The sequence below is a fragment of the Mandrillus leucophaeus genome, unplaced genomic scaffold (genome assembly GCF_000951045.1).
Source record: "Mandrillus leucophaeus isolate KB7577 unplaced genomic scaffold, Mleu.le_1.0 Scaffold165, whole genome shotgun sequence".
NCBI lineage: Eukaryota > Metazoa > Chordata > Mammalia > Primates > Cercopithecidae > Mandrillus > Mandrillus leucophaeus.
The window spans coordinates 3132030-3143489 of NW_012101643.1; the positions used below are offsets into that span (position 1 = coordinate 3132030).

The window sequence follows — 11460 nt, forward strand, 5'->3', positions numbered from 1 at the left end:
GCAGTACTATTGCCATTTTTAAATGTGCAGCTTCCAACAGGCTCTTTACAGAGCTATTTAGAAGTAAGGGCATTATTTTAAATATAGTTGGAGAGTACAGAAAAAACTAAGGATTCCACACAGTCTTAGCTTAGGGGCTTGGGGTATTTGTTATTAATGCCCTTTATGGAACCTCTTATTTTCTCCTTGAATGTAATCAACATTCAGTGAGTTGGGAAAAGGGTATACTCTTGATGTAGCCCTCTAGGCTGAAAGAAAAACTATGCAGAATCTGTGAATATAGCAGAGGAGGTTTAATAGGATAAGTCAGCTACATTTTTAATGTTATCAACTTGTTATCATTAATGTGTATACATTAGCGCCCTACTGAAAGGAAGTACCAATCTTTGGGCAAACCTTAAGAGATTCTCTGAGGGACCTATTGCCTGAACCTTAAAAAAAAATCTCTAAAGACCTTACAGTCTGCTGCTATTCTATTTCATTTTAACTATCAACACTGGAGTTGCAATTGGCTAAGTTGTCAATTGTATTTTAGGAGTCTACCAATGCGGCACTCAGAATCGGAGTGACCATCAGTGACCTGAAGAGGTAAGATTTGAGGAATACTTTAGTCCAAAAGCTTTAAAAAACTATTAGACCATATATTCTATATTTTTAAAGTGAATTATGCATAAAAATCTGTGCAAACTACAACATAATTGCAGTAACATTCTCAAGAAAAAAAAAACCCTAGTATGCTTTAGCATTATTATTTAAGTTATATAAAATACATCTTTATAAAAGTACAGATTTTCTTTAAAAAGTTTAAATTATACCCACTGAAATAGCAAGGCTCCCTCTTTAGTACTAAAATAAGGGTTTATCAATCTACATTATTGCTTAGTCCTCTGGAGCCATCTGGAAACCTGTAACAAATAAAAATCAAGTTCTATTTCTTAAGGAAAAGTGCCCTAAAAATTCAGCGGTCACTACACTTTTCTGAAGCTCTTCATCTGAGCAATCGTCCATAAAACTTAACTGATGCTACCCAACGCTTGGTTTGTCAGGATCCAGAGTTGAGTCTTGCAACGTTCCTGCTTGTGCCAGGAAGCTGTTAGTTTGTTGTCCCCAATCATAGTAATCTGGAGCAAAACTTAAAAAGAAAAAAATATTTCAGTGACTTGAAACATTACAGTATGTACGACATGTCTAGTTTAGGTAGACAGAGCTGAGATTTTACACAAACTGTAGATAACTCTAAAGTTCTTTAAAATGGCTCTTGAAGTCCATTTTCCTAGAAAACAATGCTACACACAGGACTAAACGCCCACCCACAACTCTACTGAACTCTTTAGAGCACAGAAGTATATAGCATTACTAGAGAACCCAGCCAGTTATTATGTATAGGAAATGTTTTTAGCAACAAACTGTATCTGAATCCTAACAAGGAGTACAGATCACAACCTGTGGTGTCTTTGGACAAATAACTTCTGTGCCTCAATTTCCTCCACTTAGAATGGGAGTACTATTAGTAACTACATCATGGGCCTATTGTGGGGACTGAGTTAACACCTGTAAAGTGTTTAGAACAGTACCTAATATATAGTTAATTCTCAATACATGTAAGTCGTTTTCGTTATAATTATGTTCCTCTATGTAGTAGAAAGGGGGTCTTTTCTTCACCGATATAGGTAGTGAGGACTCCCTCAGCTCTAAGTCATTTCTGGCAGGTGAGAGGGCAGGACAGCTCCAGGAGAATATGGGTTTAAAGGGGCAAAAAAACTAACAGGAAGTGCAGTGGGGTAACTGGAAAAGAACAGTTTTAGGGAAGAGGTGGAGTGACCCAAAGGTCAGCTTTTGACTTCAAGAAGTCCTCCTTGTTCGCTGGCTTGCTTGTAGCTTACATTCTTTACATCTGCTGGCTCAGCGGATTGGGCAGCTTTCTTCTACTTTCTCAGCCACCATCTTTTATCCTATCTGACCAGGATTTCTCTGCTGCCTGATCACTGAGAAAGCATGTATTCTCCCAGCTTTTCTTCAGTACTTCTGTCCCTAAAACAAGGGCTCTTTTCAGAGCTCCCTTAAAGTTTTCTAAAGACTTTCACTGTTACTAACAAGGCGTAAAAAGGCAAGCATATCTTTTTTATCATTTCATCCCAGAGGGAAAAAGTTGTAAAGTTGTTAATGCTAAGTCTTTAATCTCACAAAAGATTACAAAAGATAAGCTTTCACTTCTAAGAAGCTCCCTTTTCCCAAGAACAGGATGGGGGTCCTGGCAGGACAAGCAGAGAGAAGACAGGCTCGGCAAGCACTACTGCAGCCCTTTTGGCTCCTCTCACCCCTGCTGGCCTTGCTGGCCTCACTGTCTCACAGCCACAGGCTGAAAGGGAAACACGATAGTCATCGGGTAGTGGAGGATGGCTGAGCACAGCAGGCTGAGGAAAAGGGAAGGGAATCCCAATAGCTACTACCCTTCCTGTTTGCAGACCATGCCCATGCTGAGGTAGGCAAAACTTGGACTCCTGGGGTGGGTCTCTGCTATGGTTGCAATTTCAGGTGCTTCCCTCTTTTTATTTGCCTTCCTAATTCATTGAAAATTAGGCAATGGCAGCAGACTGGTATGGTTCACGTATTGTCTTACACCCTCTATGTATGCTGCTTTGAACTCTTAGTATTTAACTGCCCTCTCCAAATTTCCTGGGCCAGATCTGCATGTGGATTCAAGCAAGGAGACTCTCCCTATTAAAACTCATATGAAAGTGTAACATAAGCATAGGTGAGACCAAGCGACAGGGTACTTATATACAAACTGTTTACATAGTATAGTGATTCAGAAAACAGGTTTGAACAAGACTGCCTGAGTTAGAATTCTAGCCTAACCACTTGCTAACTGTGACCTTGGACAAGTTACCTACCCTCTGGATACCTCAGTTTCATCTGTATTATGAGGCTAATAATAGTACTGACCTCTCAGGACTGTTAAGACTAAATGAGTTGATATTTGTGTATCTCTTAGAACAGTGTCTGATACAGAGTAGATGCTGTAGAAGTACTTATTGAATAAGTATTCATGAAAATTAAGACTAAAGTAAATACCCTTCATGTAACTGAAATTTTAAATTGAGAACTGACATCGTTCAAATTTGAAAACTTGGTCCTTTATAATATATAATTTATTCTAATAAATAAATACTACTGCATTTACTCTCTAGCTTTAGAATATGTGATTAAAGATACCATGTTCCATTGAGTGATTCCATAGACAAGTGCTATATTTCCCTCTTGGAGATTCAGAGCACACATTAGCATATTACGGGCTCTCTTGGCATTTTCTAAAAAGTTTATTTTCTGGCCAGGCGCAGTGGCTCACGCCTGTAATCCCAGCACTTTGGGAGGCCAAGGTGGTCAGATCACTTGAGGCCAAGAGTGCAATCCAGCTTGGCCAACATGGTGAAACCCCGTCTCTACTAAAAATACAAAAATTAGCTGGGCGTGGTGGCGCACACTTGTAATCCCAACTAAAGAGTCTGAGGCACGAGAATTCCTTGAACCTGGGAGGGGGAGGTTGCAGTGAGCCGAGATCGCACCACTCTGCACTCCAGCCTGGGAAACAGAGCGAGACCTGGTCTCCAAAAAATAAAAAAGGTCATTTTCTTTTTAAATCATCATTCCTTTTGCACAGCATAGCTATTAAGACAATAGTGCTTCATGGAATATTGTTTAGGAAACACTACTGTATACAATAATGCTGTGGGGCTTTAAAAAAAATCTGATGTCCTTTCTCATTCCTGAATGTTTCCCATAAGTAAAATGATCTACTGATAATCCAGTCTTATACCACCTAAGGCTGCACAGTTTTAATGTAGGAATTTTCTTTTAGCTTGAATCTGTTTCATTGGTGTAACCTTTCCCTCCTAATGAGGCTTGTCTAACATGAAGTAGGGTCTTACCCTCCCTGAAGTCCCTGAGGGGCAATGTTCCAGGCAAGGTCATCATCACTGTCATATCTTCGAGGGTTGTCAAAGAAATAAGATCTGGGACTGAATCCATGGCTGGGGACCATTCCAGGATTGGTCTAGAAAGACAGGTAATCATTCAGCATACTTACAGACATCGTCCTTGCACAGGACAAAAATAAGCTCTCTTTCTTGTAGGAGACTAAAGATGTTCTATTCATTTGCATGTAGGCTGTATCTGCTCAGCTAGAATATTCATTTCAGTTACTCTTACGTTTGAGAGGGATTAGCCTTGCCTTTTATCAGTATGGGCAAAATCTATCAGAGTCTTGCTTGCAACAATGAGTCATCATTGTTTTAATCCCTTATTGAAAAGCTAGATGATGAGTAACTATATGCCAATAAACTGTAAAATCTAGAAGAAATGGGCAAATTCCAAGACACATACAGCCTACCAAGACTAAACCAGAAAGAACTCTAAAAGCTGAACAGACCAATAGCAAGTCTTTTATTCTACCTGACTAGAATTTCTCTGCTCCCTGATCCACTGAGAAAGCAATGTTTTCTCCCAGCTTTTCTTCAGTTCTTCTGTCCCTAAAACAGAGCTCTCTTAAGGTTTCTAAAGACTTTCACTGTTAGTAACAAGGAGTAGTAAAAAGGCAAGAGATCAAAGCCATAAGAAGTCTCCCAGTAAAGAAAAGCCTGGGACCCGATGGCTTCACTGCAGAATTCTACCAAACATTTAAAGAAGAACTAGTATCAGTCCTACTCAAACTATTCCAAAAAAATAGAGGAAGAGGGAGTACTTCTACACTCATGGAGGAGGCCAGTATTACCCTGATACTAAAACCAAAGACACATTAAAAAAAGAAAAGAAAACTATAGGCCAATATCTCTGATAAATATTGATGCAAAAATCCTCAACAAAATACTAGTAAACCAAATTCAACAATACATTAGGAAGATTATTCATCATGACCAAGTGGGATTTATCCATGTGATGCAAGGATGGCTCAACATACACAAATCAATGTGATACATCATATTAACAGAATGAAAGATAAAAACCATATGATCATTTCAATTGATGCAAAAATAGCACTTGATAAAATTCAATGTTCTTTCATGATAAAAACCCTCAAACCGGGGATAGAAGAAACATACCTCAACATAATAAAAGCCATATATGACAGACCCATAGCTAGTATCATACTGAATAGGGGAAAACTGAAAGCCTTTCCTCTAAGATCTGGAACACAGAGTCACCACTGTTACCCAACATAGTACTGGAAGTCCTAGCTAGAGCAATCAGACAAAAGAAAGGGCATTCAAATTGGAATATTAAAAGTCAAATTATCCTTGTTTACAGATGATATATTTAGAAAACCTAATGACTCCACAAAAAAGTGTGAGAACTAATAAATGCAGTAAAGTTGCACGAAAAATTAGTAGCATTTCTATATGCCAACAGTGAAACTATATGCCAACAGTGAACAATCTGAAAAATTAACAAGTAATCCCACTTATAGCCACAAATATAAATACCTAGGAATTAACCAAAGAAGTGAAAGATCTCTATAATGAAAACTGTAAAACATTTGAAGGAACTTGAGGGGGCCCCAAAAAAAATGGAAAAATATTTTCTGTTCATGGATTGGAAGAATCAATATTGTTAAAATGGCCATACTACCCAAAGCAATCTACAGATTCAATGCAATCCCTATCAAAATACCAATTATATTCTTCACAGAAATAGAAAAAACAATCCTAAAACTTATACAGAACCACAAAAGACCCAGAACAGCCAAAGCTATTTTAAGCAGAAAGAACAAAAGAACATGACCTGACTTCAAATTACACTGCAGAGTTATAGTAACTAAAACAGCATGGTACTGGTATAGAAACAGACACATAGGGCCAGGCACAGTGGTTCACGCCTGTAATCCCAACCTTTTGGGAGGCTGAGGCAGGCAGGTCACGAGGTCAGGAGATCGAGACCATCCTGGCTAACATGGTGAAACCCCATCTCTACTAAAAATACAAAAAATTATCCAGGCAGTGTGGTGGGTGCCTGTAGTCCCAGCTACTCAGGAGGCTGAGGCAGGAGAATGGTGTGAACCCAGGAGGCAGAGCTTGCAGTGAGCCGAGATTGCGCCATTGCACTCCAGCCTGGGTGACAGAGCAAGACTCTGTCTCAAAAAAAAAAAAAAAAGAAAAACACATAGACCAATGGAACAGAATAGAGAACCCAGAAACAAATCCACACACCTACAGTGAACTCATTTTCAACAAACTGCCAAGAACATACATTGGGGAAAAGACAGTGTCTTCAATAAATGGTGCTGGGAAAACTAGATATCCATATGCAGAAGAATGAAACTAGACCTCTTTCACCAGATAAAAAAATCAAATAAAATGGATTAAAGACTTAAAATTAAGACCTCAAACTATGAAACTACTACAAGAAAACATTGGGGAAAATCGCCAAGACATGGGTCTGGGCAAAAATTTCTTGAGAGTATCCCTATGGGCACTGCCATGATGGCAGAGGTTTGGGGCTAAAGAGCAGAGAATTTGTTTCCTGAAGAAGTGGAAGCGCAACAGGCAGGGAATGGATCCCAGATTTGCATCTGGATCTAGATTCTGTTCACCTATTCTATTTACATATAAATACTTTGAAGGGAAGATGGTGGATAGGAGACAGGGCTTACATGCAGCTCCCACCTGCACAGACAGAACAGCGTGTGGAGAGTCATACCATGGACTTTTGCTCCAGGAACCACCACAGGAGCATACCAGGAAAAGTGAAAGAATTCACAGACACTTGGAAAGAAGCAGCAGGTCACTGCAAATTCTGAGAGACAGGTGAAAAACTCTGGTGCTCTCTTGAAAGCGCCACCTCCTGGCTGGAGGCCAACCAACTCAGGACATTACAACTCATGACAGATCCCCTGCTCCAAGGAAGGAAAAAACAGCAGCTAATTCTACTGCCTCCAGCATCTTGGCTAAACAGTGGTCCTGAGTCTGTCCATGGTGGCAACTTCATTGCTAGCATAAAGCACTTAAGAAAGCCAGCACACTAAACATACTTACAACCAGGACTCTCACAAGTCTACTTCAATCCCCTGCCACCTCCAGCAGAGCAGGTGCTGGTATCTACAGCTGGGAGACCTGAAGATGAATTGCATCACAGGACTCTTTGCAGACATTCCCCAGCACCAGTCCAAAGCCTGGTAGCCCTGCTGGGTGACTAGACCAAGAAGAGCAATAACAATCACTGCAGTCTGGCTCACAGGAAGCCCCATCACTAGGAGAAGGGGAAGCACCCCACATCAAGGGACCACCCTGTGAGACAAAAGGATCTGACCAGCAGCTTTGAGTTCTAGATTTTTCCAGTGAAACAGTCTACCCAAATGAGAAGGAATCAGAAAAGCAGTTCTGGTAATATGACCAAATAAGGTTCTATAGCACCCCCCAAGGCCCACTCTAGCTCTCCAGCAATGGATCCAAACCAAGAAGAAATATCTGAATTGCCAGATAAATAATGCAGAAGGTTGATTACTAACCTACTCAAGAAGATACCAGAGAAAGGTAAAAACCAACTTAAATCAATTTTTTAATACAGATATGGATGAAAATGTCTCCAGAGAAATAGATATAATAAAAAACAATCACAACTTCTGGAAATGAAAGACACACTTGGAGGATACAAAATTCACTGGAAAGTTTCAACAACAGAATCAAGTAGAAAAGAAAGGACTTCAGAACTTGAAGACAAGGCTTTTGAATTTACCCAATCGACAAAGACAAAGAATTTACAAAATGAACAGAGCCTCCCAAGAAATTTGTGATTATGTTAAATGGCCAAACATAACAATAATTGGTGTTCCTGAGGATGAAGAGAAATCTAAAAGTTCAGGAAACATATTTGAGGGAATAATCAAGGAAAACTTCCCTGGCCTCACTAGAGATCTAGCCATCCAAATATAAGAAGCTCAAAGAACACCTGGGAAAATAATTTCAAAAAGATAATCAGGCACAGTCATCAGGTTATCTAAAGACAAAGGAAAGAATCTTAAGAGCTGTTTAACAGCAGATTTCTCAGCAGAAACCCCACAAGCCAGAAGGGATTGGGGTCCTATCTTTAGCCTCTTCAAACAAAATAGTTGTCAGCCAAGAATTTTGTATCCAGCAAAACTAAGCTTCGTAAATGAAGGCAAAGATACCAAGTCTTTAGACAACAAAATGCTGAGAATTTGCCACTACCAAGCCAGCACTACAAGAAATGCTAAAAGTAGTTCTAATTCTTGAAACAAAACTCAAAATACACCAAAATAGAACCTCCTTAAGCATAAATCTCACCAGGCCTATAAAACAATGAAAAAGAAAAAAAGTATCGGGCAACAAGTGGCATGATGAATAAAACAGTCTCACATCTCAATACTAATGTTGAGTGTAAATGGCCTCAATGCTCCACTTAAAAGATACAAAATGGGAGAATAGATAAAAATCCACCAATCAAGTATCTGCGGTCTTCAAGAGACTCAACTGATGCATAAGGACTCACATAAACTTAAGGTAAAGGGGTGGAAAAAGATATTCCATGCAAATGAAAACAAGCAGGAGTAGCTATTCTTTTATCAGACAAAATAGACTTTAAAGCATCAACAGTTAAGACAAAGAGAGACATTATATATTAATAAAAGGATCAGTCCAACAGGAAAATATCACAATCCTAAATATATATGCACCTAATATGGGAGCCCCCAAATTTATAAAACAATTATTAGATATTAAGAAATGAGATAGATTGCAACACAATAGTGGGGTACTTCAGTACTCCACTGACAGCACTAGACAAGCCATCAAGACAGAAAGTCAACAAAGAAACAATGGACTTAAATTATATCCTAGAACAAATGGACTTAACAGATACTTACAGAACATTCTACCCAACAACTGCAGAATATACATTCTTTTCATTGGCACATAGAACACTGTCCAAGATAGACCATATGATAGGCCATGAAATGAATCTAAATACATTTAAGAAAATTGAGATTATATCAAATACTCTCTCAGACCACAGTGGAATAAAATTGGAGATTAACTCCAAAAGGAACCCTCAAAACTATATAAATGCATGGAAATTAAATAATCTTCTCCTGAATGATCTTGGGGTCAACAATGAAATCAAGATGGAAATTAAATTCTTAGAACTGAATGATAATAATGACACAACTTACCAAAACCTCTGAGGCACAGCAAAAGTGGGGCTGAGAGGAAATTTCACAGCATTAAATGCCTACATCAAAAAAATCTGGAAGAGCACAAATAGAAAATCTAAGGTCACACCTCAAGGAATTAGAGAAACAAGAACAAACAAACCCAAACCCAGCAGAAGAAAAGAAATAACAAAGATCAGAGAAGAACTAAATGAAATGGAAACAAAAAGGCAATACAAAAGATAAATGAAACAAAAAGCTGATTCTTTGAAAAGATAAACAAAATCAATAGACCATCAGTGAGATTAACCAAGAGAGAAGATCCAAATAAGCTCAATTAGAAACAAAATGGGAGATATTACAACCAATACCACAGACATACAAAAGATCATTCAAGATTACTATGAACACCTTTACACAAACTAGAAAATCAAAATATACAACCCTCCTAGATAAATCAGGACGAAACAGAAACTGAACAGACCAGCAACAACTAGCAAGATCAAAACAGCAATAAAAACATTTCCAACAACAAAAAAAGTCCAAGACCAGGTGGATTCACAGCTAATTTCTATCAGATATTCAAAGAAGAATTGGTACCAATCTTACTGAAACTGTTCCAAAAGATACTGAAAGAGGGAATCCTCCCTAAATCATTCTATGAAACCAGTATCATCCTAATAACAAAACCAGAAAAGGACATAACAAAACTACAGACCAATATATCCCTGATGAACACAGATGTAAAAATCCTCAACAAAATGCTAATAGCTAACTGAATCCAACAGCATATCAAAAAGATAATCCACCATGATCAAGTGGGTTTCATACCAGGGATGCAGGGATGGTTTAACCTATGTGAGTCAATAAATGGGCTATATCACATAAACAGAATTAAAACAAAAATCGAATGATTACCCTCAATGGATGCAGAAAAAGCATTTGAAGAAATCCAGCATCTCTTTAGGACTAAAGCCCTCAGCAAAACTGGCATAGAAGGGACATACATCAAGGTAATAAAAGCCATCTATGACAAACCCACAGCCAACATTATTCTGAATCAGGAAAAGTTGAAAGCATTCCACCTGAGAAATGGAACAAGACAAGAATGCCCTCTTTCACCACTTCTATTCAACATAGTACTGGAAGTCCTTAGCCAGAGCAATCAGACAACAGAAAGAAAGGGCATCCAAACCAGTAAAAAGTAAGTCAAACTGTCACTGTTCACCAATGATATGATCGTATACCTAGAAAACCCTAAGGACTTATCCTAAAAGCTCCTAAAACGATCACCAATGACCAAGGTGAGAATCAAATAAGGAACTCAACCCCTTTCACAACAGCTGCAACAACAAAATACTTAGGAATATACCTAACCAAGGAGGTGAAAGCTCTCTACAAGGAACACTACAAAACACTGCTAAAATAAATCATAGATGACACAAACAAATGGAAACACATCCTCCATGCTCATAAATGGGCAGAATCAATATTGTGAAAGGGACCATACCGCCAAAAGCAATCTACAAATTCAATGCAATTACATTGAATGCAATCTACAATCTACAAATTCAAATGCAATCTACAAATTCAATGCAATTCCCATCATCAGGCTGGATGCAGTGGCTCACACCTGTAATCCCAACACTTTGGGAGGCCAGGCAGGTAGATCACTTGAGGTCACTAGTTCAAGACCAGCCTGGACAACATGGCAAAACCCTGTCTCTACTAAAAAATACAAAAGTTAGCCAGGTGTGGTAGTGCATACCTGTAATCACAGCTACTTTGGAGGCTGAGGCATAAGAATTACTTGAACCCGGGAGGCAGAGATTGCAGTGAGCCAATATCACACCACTGCTCTCCAGCCTGGGTGACAGAGCAAGACTCTGTCTCAAAAAAACCAAAAGGTCATCATTCTTCACAGAAATAGAAAAAAATTCTAAAATTCATATGGAAGCAAAAAAGACCCTGCATAGCCAAAGCAAGACTAAGCAAAAAGAACAAATCCAGAGGTATCACATTACCCAGCTTCCAACTATACTACAAGGCAATAGTTACCAAAACAGCATGGTACTGGTATAAGAATAGGAAGGCAGGGCCAGGCTCAGTGGCTCATGCCTGTAATCCCAGCACTTTGGGAGGCTGAGGCGGGTGGATCACTTGAGGTCAGGAGTTTAAGATCAGCCTGGTCAACATGGTGAAACCTCATCTCGACTAAAAATACAAAAATTAGCTGGGCATGGTGGCGGGTGCCTGTAATCCCAGCTACTCAGGAGGCTGAGGCAGGAGAATCACTTGAA

General features: G+C 39.0%; 1 protein-coding gene across 1 annotated transcript in view; it reads right to left on the bottom strand.

Moving 5' to 3' along the window:
- Positions 1-270: 270 nt before the first annotated feature.
- The window catches only part of GPR137B (G protein-coupled receptor 137B), a gene marked incomplete at its 5' end in the record, with an annotated part of 84468 nt that continues 73278 nt past the window's right edge, over positions 271-11460 (bottom strand). The window contains 2 exons of the mRNA XM_011976392.1: positions 271-1132; positions 3930-4054. Of these exons, the coding sequence (XP_011831782.1) occupies positions 1024-1132; positions 3930-4054 (234 nt within the window). The remainder of the gene's footprint in view (positions 1133-3929; positions 4055-11460) is intronic.